Genomic DNA, 12,636 nt, shown 5'->3' on the forward strand with positions numbered 1-12,636 from the left:
TCTGAGAATGCTTAAGAAAGCCCGTGTTTGTTCCTCAGACCTCATTTTAAATCTGTGCTGCTGCCAATGATTAAAACCACCTTTTTTCATAAACTGAATAAATTAAATTCAAAAGCACCCAGGCATTACAAACAGATGAAATCATACTGGCCAATATTTCACTTAACAAAGTAGATTTTTTTTTTCTCTCAGATGAATTTACTTAATCACTAAATACAGAACTTAATTTTTAAGATAACTATTAATGCTCTTATCCTCTGATGCTTAAGAATTATAAGCAATAACTGTTACAAAACCCTTCAGGATTTGTAATCCTTCCTCAGTCATTATTTATTTATTTTTTTAAGAAACGTTGCATTTCAGACGTTACTGGGGAGTGCGACCCAAGGCAGCGTCTCGGTCTGGGAGCTTTCTCTGTGCAGGGAAGCTGCTGCGCTCCCTCAGCCAGACAGTCCAGCCTAATGCATATTCATGTACCCCTCTGATAACAAAGGCTCCTTCCCCCCTCCCGCCCCGATTTTTAAAGATATTATCTTTTATTATGTTATAGGTTTGGGCTTCTTTCCTGAAATCTTTAAAAAAACACCCCTTAATCCTTCTGCCGTCAATTCTCCCTCCCAGATACCCCCGTGCAATTTGCAGGGAGCCCTGACCTGCAGCCAAGGGCTGGGGTGAGACTACTACGGCTACTTTTGCTTTGTTTTCCCTCTTTTCTTTCCTTTTTTTTTTTTCTCCCCTCTTTTTATGTCTCTTTCTAAAGTCGGCTCTGGGCCGCCGGGGCAGCGGTGAAAGGTGGCTGGTTACCGAGCAGCACCCACGGCACAATCAACCGTCCTTACGCTGAAAAACAGCTTCGTGGTTATTAAAAAAAATTAATAATAATTAAAAAAAGGGGGGGGAGGGGGAGGAAATCGGCGCGCGCATCGGCGGGCAATGGCTGTTTGTAGCAACGAGGTATTTAGCGCCGGAGGGTGAAGGGGGGTGGAGACCAGGGTGGGGTGTCCCAGGAGCTTCGGCCGCCGCAAGTCCCTGGCAGCGAGCTCCTGGCAGCGGCCCCTGCCGCGCTCCCGGCCCCGCGGGCGGGCCCGGCCGCCGCGCTCAGGTGCCCGCGGCTGCTGGCGGGGGGGCCGCGGGCCGCGTTCGGCCACCGCTGCCCCGGCGTGACAGGGGCGGCGGCTCGGTGCGTCGGCCCCGGCTGGCCGCGATCGCGGCGGAGGCGCCGGAGCGGGTCCTGTCACATGATGCGGTTCCTGGAAAGTTCCTGGAAAGCAGCCTTTGTATGTAACCATCCCGGGAGGGGGGAGCGGCGGGGGCAGGATGCCCTCGCCTCGCAATCAAAGGCGAGCAGACCGCCCGCGCCGGGGAGAGGCGGGGGAGAGGAGGGTGTTGTTTCCCCAGGAGCACCATCTTCCCCCGGCAGCCTCTGTCCGCCCCGGCACAGCCTCGACGCTTCTCCCCGGCGGCGGGTGCTGTGTCCCCCCGGCCCCCCGACGCCGCCGGGAGCCCGAACAACCTGACCGCCCCACCTCCAGGCGGCGGCAGCGGCGGCCCCAGCCCCGTCCCGCCGAGCCCGGGTGAGTCCCCTTGTCGCCGCTCCCCTCCGCCCGGTGCCCTGCGTCGCTTCGAGAGCCGGCAGCCCCCCGCCCCGCTCCCGGTGCGGCGCTGCCGGCCGCCGGGATGGAGGCTCCCCGCAGCAGGCTGCTCCGGCTCTCCTCGCCTCGGCCGGGGGGCGCCGGGCTGCAGCCAGCCGCCACCGCCTCGCCAGCCTTCCGTCCCCACCGAGCTCCCGCGGCGGCGGCGCCTCGCGGCTGGGCGCTGCCGGAGCCTCCCTTTCACACGGGGTCGCGCCCGGACACCGCTGGCAGGGCTGCTTCCACCTGCGCTCGTCGGCCCCGCGCCCGCTGCCTCTCCCGGTCACAGGCGCACCTGCGCCCGGTCACCGAGCCGGCGGCGGGAGCTTCTGCGCGGGGGAAGGAGGGGATGGGCTTTGTCGAAGGATTCCCGCGCGTGTGCCTAGATATGTTGGGATAGAAACCCGTCAGAACACCCTATCAGTTGCCACTACAGTTTAATTTGGAAAAGTTTTTTAGCTCCGCCGCGGAACTTGTTATGGGAGGAACCACCTCAGCGTAACCCCCTCACCTGGCGGCTGCTGCGCACCCGCAGGCAGAGACTGTCCGGTTCGCAAGCACCGACGGGGGGCTCCCGGTTTTCCCCGTGAGCCCCGTCCCTCCACTCCAGCCAAGCCGGCTAGGCTCCCCCTCTCTGGTACTGCCCGGCTTTGTGTCGCTCCTGATGCGGCGGCGCACCCAGGAGAGAAGAGGCTCTTTTTGTCCCTCTCGTTAGCTTCAGCCAAGAGGAAATATTTTTTTTTAAATTTTATTTTCCCCCTAATATCACTATTTAATGGAGCGGGAAAAGCATATTTCCTGCCCCGCGCTAATTATAGCGCGTCCTCCACCGCGCTGCCCCTTCCGTTCCCAAGCGGCCGGCGAGCCCCCGGAGCCCGCGCTGCCGGCGCACTCGCTCCGCAGCTTCTCGGGTACTCCGCTGCCCGAGAGGAGGTCTCCATCCCAGGAACATGGCCCACGCCGGGCTTCCGTTCCTACAGGTACGACTTCGGGGATGACCTTACTGGAAGGCGGCCGTACGCACCGCAGCGTGAAACCGGGCAGCGCCGGGGCTGGGACCTCTGCCCCGCTCTGCTGCTTTCCTCTCCTCTCATACCTTTACGGGCTCGGCTCTCTCCCATGACCTCCTCCCTCCCCAAAAGTCACAGAGCTGCTCGCCTGGCCCAGCCGAGGGAGCGGGGCATCAGCAGGCTCGGCTTTGCGATAAAGCGAGACCACCGTCCCGGGACGCCGCCTCCGCCGAGTCCCCGGCGGAGAGGAGCCGAGGACAGGCTGGGCGGCGGGGGGGAGGAGATGTCCCTCCCCCGCTCCGCCGGGAGGTGATCTCTCGCCTCGGGTCCCTCCTCTGGATGCTGGGAAGTTCCGAAGCGGGATCGCCAGAAACACGCTCTGCGTCGGGAGCGCCTCTCGCGGGGCTCGCCGCTAACCGCGCTCTCTCTCCGCTCGCAGGCGGCGCCCGGGCTGGGGGCCGGGACCATGCGCCCAGCGCGGCGCTGAGCCCCGCGGCGGCGAAGCGGAGCCCTCTCCTGCCGGCAGCCCCCGACCTGCGAGCGAGCGGGGCCGCGCCCGCCGCCGCCGCCCATGACCCTGCGCTCCGCCGAGCCCCTGGAGAGCGCGGAGAGCTCCGGGGAGCGCTGGGGGCGCCCCGGGGCGGCGGCGCCCGCTGCCGAGGAGTGCCGTGAGGCGGAGCAGCTGGCCGCGGCTATGGAGGAGCTGCGGCGGGCAGGTAAGCCCGGCGGCCGGGACGGGGAAAGCGCCCGGGGCGGCGGCGCTGTCCGGGGGGCGGCAGAGCGGCGCGGCGGGGGTCCCCACCGGGCCGAGAGGGGAACCGGCGGCGGTGCGACGCCTGGCCATCGCCGCCCGGCGCTGCGAGGTCGCGTTCCCGCGGCGGAGGGGCGGCGACGACTCCGACCTTCCGCGGACTGCGGCGGCCGAAGCGAAAGCTCCGGCAGCGCCGCGCCCCGGCGGCAGCCCGGGATCGAGGGCCGGGCGCTGCCGCCGGCCGGGGCGGCCGCGGCGCCGCATCCATCCCCTCGCCCCGCGTACCTGCGCTCCCCTCGCCGGCGTGGCGGCGGCTCGCCCGGCCTCGCAGGACGCGGGGCTTGGTTGCGGGAGGAGGGAAGGGCGTTTTGTCTTCATCGCAGCTGCGCCAGGACCGCAGCTACCTCGCCGAAGATATTTTCTTATCCTTTAGCTTTCGGTCGCTAGACAAAGCTCATTTCAACAGCAGCCTGCTCAGAGTTACCCAAGGCGGGCGTTCCGCCGGCTGCCAGCCTGTGCCTTGCGGAGGCAGCGCCGGCCCCGGCGGGAGAGCCGCGGGGAGCCGCGGGACGCGTCCCTGCTGCTCCCGGGGCGGCCCGCAGGGTCGGGGCTCCGGTGTCGGCCCCGCAGGACGCTGCAGGAAAGTTTGTGCATGTGTAAGCATACATGGGTAAATAAAAAGTGACCTGGAAGGCTCTGTCAAAACGGGATGTATTGTAAAACAAATGAATTTAAGTAGCAAATAAAATTTTACTGTGCCTGCAGGACTTTAGCGTTCCAACAACAAAAGAAATGGGTGACTAGAAGTATATCAGCTAGAGAGCAGCTTTTAAAACAAACAGAAATAAACAAATCCTTTCTTTCTCTCGTCTTTTAACAGGATGGTACTGGGGCAACATGACAGTTGCTGAAGCCAAAGAAAGGTTACAGGATGCCCCTGAAGGGACCTTTTTGGTTAGGGATAGTTCGCATTCAGAGTATCTACTGACTATATCAGTAAAAACGTCAGCGGGACCGACCAATCTACGTATAGAATATCAAGATGGCAAGTTTAGACTGGACTCTATCACTTGTGTCAGATCTAGACTTAAACAGTTCAACAGCGTTGTGCATTTGATTGAGTACTATGTTCTTATGTGCAAGGATAGAACTGAAACACCTTCAAATGGAACAGTTCATCTTTACTTGAACAAACCCCTCTATACATCTGCTCCATCTCTGCAACACCGCTGCAGAATAGCTATAAACAAGAGCACAAATCAGATCTGGGAGCTGCCATTACCAACAAGACTAAAAGAGTACCTGAAAGAATATCAATACCAGGTATAAATATATTTTCTAAATGCCTCTAACACAGAGTAACTTTTGAATGCAATTCTTAAAATCAGCCAAAGAACTGAGTAACCAGTTGTACAACTCAGCATGGAATTCACTATCAAAACAGTGGCAGTTCTGGGGGAAAGGTTTTTATTTCAGATGCTACAAAGGGAGACTTTATGTAAAATAATCCCAGTGTGCATCCTTGGGGGTTCAACAAGGTGGCATGCTATTCTTGCAAGGAGAGAGAATTGAGGAATCTGTCCAGATTGTGTCACTCTGTCAATAAAATGCTGCACTATCAAACGCTTACTGAAACAGTGGGACCGGGAGAGACTTCATAAGTGGTCAGAGACATATGAGAGTTTACAAGTATCTCAGCTGTCTGATTCCAAGATTAATTTGGTGCTGGCGTTCATATAATCCTAAAAGCTTAACTAGATCACACTGTGATAATCTTGCTAAAGTTATGCAACTAATCAAATCCAGTCAGAAAAATGATCATATATTCAGTTTTTGTTGAACTACTCTCCTGCTTTTCTGCAAGCAAAGGAGTACTCTAAGTAATCAGTCTAGAACATTGTTTTTCAAAGTTATTTGAAAGCTGACCTTAAGAAGAAATGCCACATCTTTCACAGGAACCCAGTATATTACTGATTATACCAGATTGGTATCTCAAAATCCTTAATGTGTCAACATCTTCACAGTGTTGATGTATCCATGCCATTCTATTTATTAAGCCTCTTTTGGTTGAGGCTTTAGAACTATATGCTTCAGACTTGCAGTTCCAATGTCAAAACATGGGTATCAGCAGTTACATGTGTCTTCTACAGTGTAGAATGTTTTCTTCAGCCTGTTTCCCAAAATACGGGGAAATACAATGTGGATTTTTTTTATAGAGGGTTGGTTTTAATTTTTTTTCTTTTTAATTTTCTTTTTTCTTTATTTTATTTTATTTTATTTTATTTTATTTTATTTTATTTTATTTTATTTTAATTTCATTTTTTAACTTCCAATTCACCATTGTAGCTATCAATGATTACTCAATAAAGTAAATCAAAGTGCACAACAATCTCCCAATCTTTGTATGTACGGATTTGCTACTATTCAGGAAAGAGTGCTCTTATATAGGAACTTATATAATTTCCCAGCTAATACTCACATAAATGCACATGTATCAGTGAGGATGAATAACCCTGCTTTGCCTTTGTGGTGCTGCTCAAAAGTATAGCTGGATTACATTCAGATTAGTGGTTTAGAGGCTGCCTGCTGAATTCCTGTAGTTGGGTATTAGCACAGGACATTGCTTTTTCTGTTATAGTGGTCTTCCAAACAGGAAGAGGGGACTAAAACCCTCAGTACCTATTCTTCAGCCCAAAGGTAAAGTATTTAATAAAAGAAATACACAGGATGAGAAAAATGGGAAAGCAGTAAAGAGAGAAACAAGGACATGGACTCACCCTTAGTCAACAAATTAAAAGTTTTAATTCTTTCCCTAGCTTATTTGTTGATTAAGCAAAGACCTGTGCTTGAACAAGGAGGGTTGTCAAGACTTGCTGTAATCTAGCTTTGCCCAGGCTGAAATAGAAACAACATAAAATAATCTTGTTTTCCTTGTGACTTAACTGCTCTGTTGTACTTTCAAGATCTGTCCCTTCTCATAAACTCTGGGGCCCTGACCAGCTTATTTGTTGCATCTAAACTCCCAGTGTTACACACTCAGTTTTGTCTGTAACATGCTGGCAGAAATGAGTGGCAGAGCCATTGAGAAATAGAAGGCACCAAGAACGTGAGGCAGAGTGGATGGTTCCTTGGTAGGACATATACTTGATATGTTCTTGTTCTCTCTGTGGAAAACGGGTTTCTCCTCCTCCATTGCACAAATTTTCTGTCCCCATTTTAAACTCAAGCTTTAGTATAGAAATGGGAGGAGTTTTGATCGGAAAAACAAACCAAAATATTTTGTTATGTAAAATTTTCCCCATGTCTTGCCAAGATGTATTTGGAAGTTTTTTACATTATAAGGTGGCCACTTTTTGGTTCCCATGCCCAAAGAGCTCTTGTGTTCTAGGTATGTGTCATAATTACATGGTTCTTGTCATCAGTCTTGCTAAGATCTGCCACCCTCAGGCTGAGGAGCTTTTCCTGTGAGCAGAGCCTGTCAAAAAACTGTGTTCCTGTGAACACTTTTCATTCTGATGAATCTTTTCTTACAGTTCTTGTCTAGCTCTAGCCTGTGGTGAGAGAACTGCTATATGGAATAAGTTCCATCACAGTGACAGACTAATCTGCTGCTGTGTTACCATTCTACTGCTGTGCCTTTTCAGCCAGGCTGATAAGCTTGGGGTCTCAATGGTAAACACATTCTACTAAGGACCTTTAAAACAAATCCCTGCGGGTTTAACATCATGAATACCAGTGCTGGAACAAGCAGACTGAGAAGACAAGAGCTTTGGGGTGCAATGAGACCGCTAGATTGCGAACTCAGGAAATTATTTGTGGCTTGCTGGTGGCAGACTGTGAGCAGTCACAGGCCAAGTGTACCCCACAGCAGAGCCAAGCTCTGAGGAACAACAAGGGGCAGATGCAGGGAAGCTTGCTGGTTTTTTAATAACAGTTCTCCAAAGCACGAGGGCAAATGGCAGGCTGAGAACAAGCAGTGCTGGCAAAGTGAAAGGTGGTGATTCTTGTAACTAATCAAGTTACTGTGATGTGGAATCAAGTCCCCAAACACTGAGCATATTGACCTAGATTTCATACCATTTGTATTAGTTCCTGTGAGGAAAAGTAGGCTCTGTAGCTGTAGTGTGCTCAAGCTGTGAACAATATTTTAAACAGACTGGAGGGGGAACTAGTCCTCTTTGTATGAAAGCACAGTTCTCGTCCTCATTAGGATGCCAGTCCTAAGGTTGATGCATTGCACTAGTAGAACTAAACCACAGTATAGCTTGCAGAAAGCTTGGCTTCTTTCTAATGCAGCACAGAGGAATGACTTGTTCAGGTACAAAAAATCTGATGATAGAACATGATTAGATTTCAGTGCTACAAAGATCTTGCATGAAGACTGAATTTTCAGACATAAAATTTTCAGACATGATGTTCAAACATTTAAAAAAAATTTCAGTGCCTTGTTTTTTCTTTACCCTATGGATGTTGCAGCTTGTTTGCAGCACTAGCTTTTAAATTGTGAGCCCTTCAGATTATAAAAATTACTTCTAACTGATATATATCGTCTTGAATTGCTAGTGCAGAGTGTGCAGCAAAGCCAGTTTCACAGGTTCAATGTCCATGAGTCAACCAAAAATCATGATAAGGACTTTAATTCTAAGCCTTCTTTCACCCCATGTGTTGGTTTGGTTTTTCTTTTTTGAGTCTTGGAGTCTCAGATTTTCCAGTTTGTACCTGAAATGTTAGAAAACCTCATCAATTTACTTAAAGAGAACATATATATAAACATAATTGCAAGATGAATGATGAAAAATGAATTGGTGATAGTATTTAGTTTAGCACTAAACCTAGCAGAAGTGTAAACTAGGAAAGTATTTTAGTTGTATGGGTATCTTCCTGCTGGTAGTATTATCACTGGAGACAGAAAATGGTTTGAGCACAAGATGAATGGATAGAGTGGGAATGTAACCAAGCAGTTGTGCTCATTGCATTAGAAGTAATTTTATTTTAATCTTATCTTGTAATTATTGTCCTAATAATATTTTATGTAACCACATTCTAGATAAACAATATAAAAATTATTAGGAAGAAGGAAAAATTGTTCACCAGAATATGGGGAGCAAAGGTTTTTTTTTATATCTTACAACAATAAGGAATTTACTCCTATAATGAGAGTAAGTCTTATCACCTTGAGAAAACAGAATCTACATATGACAGGTGAAGACAGAGTTCTGTGGTTGTGTGGATTTCTGTACCTTAGCCAACTCTCATGTTTTAGCGAAATGTTCCTGCAGGTAAATTACCTTGTCAAAGATTGTTTTAAAAACTTTATTTACTTATACGCTCTATTCAAGAGCTTTTTCTTGCATTCCTGATAACAATCCTATTGATTTTTCCTTTGGCTATAATCTTAGTTAGTGGAAAGTAAGTCAAATGATATCAGGGCTTTGCTCTCCTTAAGCCAAAACACAAAATGGAACTGGGAAGAGATATCTTTAGACATGGGTATCATGTCTAAGAGTCACTTAAAATAAAGTAAAATAAAATTTCTGCCAACTTTGCAGTCATTAAAATAATTTTAAGTATCATATTTACTGCTAGAGGAAACCATGGCTTGAGGGGTTCTAAAAACTGTATTGCTAATTCTCAATAACAGTAACAAACTTTGTTGAAAGAAGAAATTTTATTTTGAAAATGTAGAAATTAATGAAATTTTTACTGTCTAAACCAAAGGATTTCTAAATAGAATAAGTCAAAGTTAGTTGAAAGGTCTGAGCTGGTTAGTTCTGTATACACAAAGGAAGTGAGGATGACAAGCTGCTTTGGTATCTCAGCCTAGCTCCTGAAAAGCACTTCTCTATCAGCATTAGATTCAGCAGGTCTCAGTATTTTGCCAAGCCATTAGTATGACTGAAAATGCCTGGAAAGAACATTCCACTGACACATAACTTCACCATGGTCTGTTTACAACAACATGGCCATTTGCCACAGTATTACTGAAATGGGGTCGTTTCTACAATAGGCTGAATATCAGTGAAAGGAACGGGGAGGCTGAGTTGATCCAGGTGCTGGCCATCACTGGTCCTTATCCCCTGACTTAGAGAGCACAAACTAGGTGAAACACAGCTGCTAGGAACAAGATGACAAAATATTCTGCTTTCTAAGGAGGGAATTACTTGTCTGGCTTTCATGTCTGAGAAGGGACTGAAGGGAAAGGACATGAAAAAGCCAGCAGCTCCTGTGAGAGGTGGTACTTCTCACAAGGTGTATCAAATAACTAACCACCTGGATGAGTACAATGCTGAAAGGTGTACTAGGAGAGATTAAAGGTCATGGGGAATAACTAGGATCAGTACAGTTTGAATCCACACGCAGAAAAACTCTGGCTAGATAGCTCAATTTTGAGAAAAAAGAAAATTAGCTTATAGCAAACTCAGTGCTGTCCTGGTGCCAGGGTTAATTACCAAGCAGGAGAGGGACTGTGTTTATTGATCAGGTTATCTACAGGGCTTTAAATTAGCCAGTGCCTTTGAGAAAGTCTATAGAAATACAAAAAATATATCACCATAATTATGCTGATTAAGCTGCTTGACAAATTGCATATCTTATTCACTTAGATTCTATTTTTAAAAAGGGATTGCACCTGAGTTTCATTTTGTTTTCTTCCATAATTGGAGCCATTATTTTTCCAGGAACTGAAATACCAAAATAATACCACTCCTTTTTTATGGTATTAAGGAGGAATATAATGCTGGAGCAAAAGTCATTTATATTAGCATAAGGAATGAGCTGGCATTTAGTAAAAAAAACTTCAAACCGGTAAAATCCAGAAATAGTGTACTGAATGTTGCAAAGAACAAAATACACTAAAAAACCCCAAGCAAACAAATTCAATGCTTTTGTCTTGATTTCTCTTTCACTGGAGGGCAGGGTTTATATAACTAAATCCTTTTGATTCCAGTCAAACTGTTCTGTAACTGATGTTTCATAGCTGAGGTTTGCAACTTGGTGCGCTGTTAGCTAACAAATAGTAAATGCAGGGGCATGTCAGGCATGGGGAAAGATATAAAGCCCAGTGCAAATTCTTCTTTTGAAGTTATTTGTATCAGGCTTGATAACAGGATTTTATGAAAAATAGTTGTAAATGTGGTAGCTGAAAGGGGAAAAAATCCCCTTTCAAAATGTTTTGTTACAATTTAATTGTATCTCTTTAGGTTGCAGCCCTGAAATAGGATCTGTTTGGCTGAGTCGCTGTACCCATACTCTGTCTCAGGGGGAATCTCCAAATTTGAGAGATTGCTCTGGACCTTTTTTAAACACATTTGCTTTTTTCTTACCCTGACACATCTGGAGGGCAGAATAAGTTGTGGATCAGCTTTTACTGTTCAAGGGATTTTTAGCTGGTTGATTTTCTGTAGGAAGAGCACTATTAAAGACTGAGCTGCAATTTATCCATCTGTAAAGTGGGCGGTGGACTCAACATTCTGTAATTTCTCAGCACGGGGTGAAAAGTGGCTTATACTACAAATAACATAGATAGGAACTTAAGCTGCAATGAGGGCAATACCTTTGACTGGTTGCACTACTAAAAAGAGAAGGAAGTAAGTTAGGAAAGTGAGATCCTTGTCTAGCTAGATTGCAGGGGATGTGGCACAGCTCCTTCCTGAGCTGGAGTGCTTCAGACGTGTGTTTTCTGTAAGAACAGCTGTTTGTGAGAAGCTTTCTGGAAATTCATCTGTTTCTTTCAATTCCCCTGACAGAGATTGCAGTGCCTACTGCAGGATGCTTCACTAGCTTGCAGGCAGGCAGCTTTCATTTTGAAAGGGAACAAAATACATCAAGTGAATTTTTAATCGAAGAGTATTTTTTGTTTGAAAACAGGATGCATGGGAAAGGTGTAAGCAGTTGCAAATATCTTGTGAGGCTATCTGTAAAAACATTCCATGAATCATTGCTAGCTCTTGAAGTCTAACCTTAAAGTAAGAACCTTTAAAAATATAGGTATTGTATATGAGTTTGTCCATAGGTAGGTATTGTATATGAGTTCAAATGCAGAGAAAGCAAGAGAAGATTGCAAAAAGCAATAGCTATTCTCCCCCTAAATAAATGCAACCTTCCAGTCTTTTATCTAAAATATTAGAAAACCATTTCACATGCTGTAATTTGCAAGTAAAGTAAGTTGGTTTTGTGAAAAGGTTTCACACTTCAATCTTTATTCAGTTTTAGTTATTTGCCAATGTTTGATTTTTCAGGTTAAGTAGTGAATTTTCTTTGTTCTTATATGAATAAAATGGTGCTTTACATTTAAAAAGTAATTTAATAAGTTGGGAATAAATAATTAATAAGAGGCTTGCAGTATTTCATCTGTCTCCTCAAAGAATCTTTAAATTAAAATTAAAAATAGAGTACATTAATTAATATATTTAAAGAACTACAAATTCTGAGAAATACTGAGTCATGTTTTGCAAGTATTAATTACACTTTTTTTTTTACAATTCACTGGATTTTTAAAATGAAATGTATACAAAAGTTTTGCAGTGGATGCCTGCTTTCTTTTTATAACTATTTCTCATTCAACTTTTTGCTAGAAATTATTTGTATCATAGTAAAAAGCACTATGAATTCATTGCAGTACTGCTAATAAACACTTATTTTTATTATGGAAACAAATGTAAATGTATAGACACTACAGAGTTACTTTAAAGCCTATGTTTTAAGATGCTTTAGAACTTTCTGTGTTATATTTTACATACGTGCTGGACGTGCCTTTTAATAAAATACTACTTTTGAGGAAGTTCATGACGTGTCACCTATATTTTATATTAATCCCTCTCTTTGATCTGCATTGAATTTAAAGTCTTTATTATTCAAATGCATGGAAGTTACAAAGTATCAGAACAATTACACAGCAGCCCAAAGGCTGATCCCTTTCAGTGATGTGCTTCAGTCCTGCCATCATCTTTTTTTAGAAGGAGTCATTTTTCTATCAGCAAAAGCCACCTGAAGAGCGAGACCCCTTCCCAACTGACCACCTCGTGTCCTCAAATCCTGCCAGCATCCAACACAGCATGCCTAAGATTTGGTCAACATTTTGGGGCAATATTGTATACCAAACCCTTCCCTTCCCTGGCATCAGCCAGGTTTTCAGTGGCTGGCACAGGAGCTTTGGCTGTTGGCATTACAGAGGCCCACAGCTGCGAAGGGAGGGCAACGGGGGCCAGGGTGAGGATGAAGAGAAGAGGGAGGAAGGGAAGGGGCC

At 46.2% G+C, this 12,636-nt stretch overlaps 2 protein-coding genes across 2 annotated transcripts; both read left to right on the forward strand.

The window, feature by feature from the left end:
- The first annotated feature begins 933 nt into the window (after positions 1–933).
- LOC120499757 (formin-like protein 5) lies at positions 934–2,051 on the forward strand. The gene is made up of 3 exons (XM_039703806.1): positions 934–954; positions 1,008–1,277; positions 1,421–2,051. The coding sequence occupies exons 1-3, from the start codon at positions 934–936 to the stop codon at positions 2,015–2,017; spliced, it is 888 nt and encodes a 295-aa protein (XP_039559740.1). The 3' UTR covers positions 2,018–2,051.
- On the forward strand, positions 1,437–8,512 carry SOCS2 (suppressor of cytokine signaling 2). Its single transcript, XM_039703919.1, has 3 exons — positions 1,437–1,574; positions 3,081–3,357; positions 4,273–8,512. Exons 2-3 carry the CDS (start codon positions 3,213–3,215, stop codon positions 4,719–4,721), a joined length of 594 nt encoding a protein of 197 aa, XP_039559853.1. The 5' UTR covers positions 1,437–1,574; positions 3,081–3,212; the 3' UTR covers positions 4,722–8,512.
- Positions 8,513–12,636: the final 4,124 nt, after the last annotated feature.

Source organism: Passer montanus, unplaced genomic scaffold (genome assembly GCF_014805655.1).
Source record: "Passer montanus isolate IOZ18808 unplaced genomic scaffold, ASM1480565v1 scaffold17, whole genome shotgun sequence".
In the NCBI taxonomy this organism is placed as follows: Eukaryota; Metazoa; Chordata; class Aves; order Passeriformes; family Passeridae; genus Passer; species Passer montanus.

Coding starts and splice junctions, on each gene's coding strand:
- LOC120499757 (XM_039703806.1), top strand. CDS start 934: ATGGCTGTTTGTAGCAACGAG. Junction 955..1,007: donor TGGCTGTTTGTAGCAACGAG/GTATTTAGCGCC, acceptor GGGGTGTCCCAG/GAGCTTCGGCCGCCGCAAGT. Junction 1,278..1,420: donor GTTCCTGGAAAGCAGCCTTT/GTATGTAACCAT, acceptor TTCCCCCGGCAG/CCTCTGTCCGCCCCGGCACA.
- SOCS2 (XM_039703919.1), top strand. CDS start 3,213: ATGACCCTGCGCTCCGCCGAGCCCCTGGAGAGCGCGGAGAGCTCCGGG. Junction 3,358..4,272: donor GGAGGAGCTGCGGCGGGCAG/GTAAGCCCGGCG, acceptor GTCTTTTAACAG/GATGGTACTGGGGCAACATG.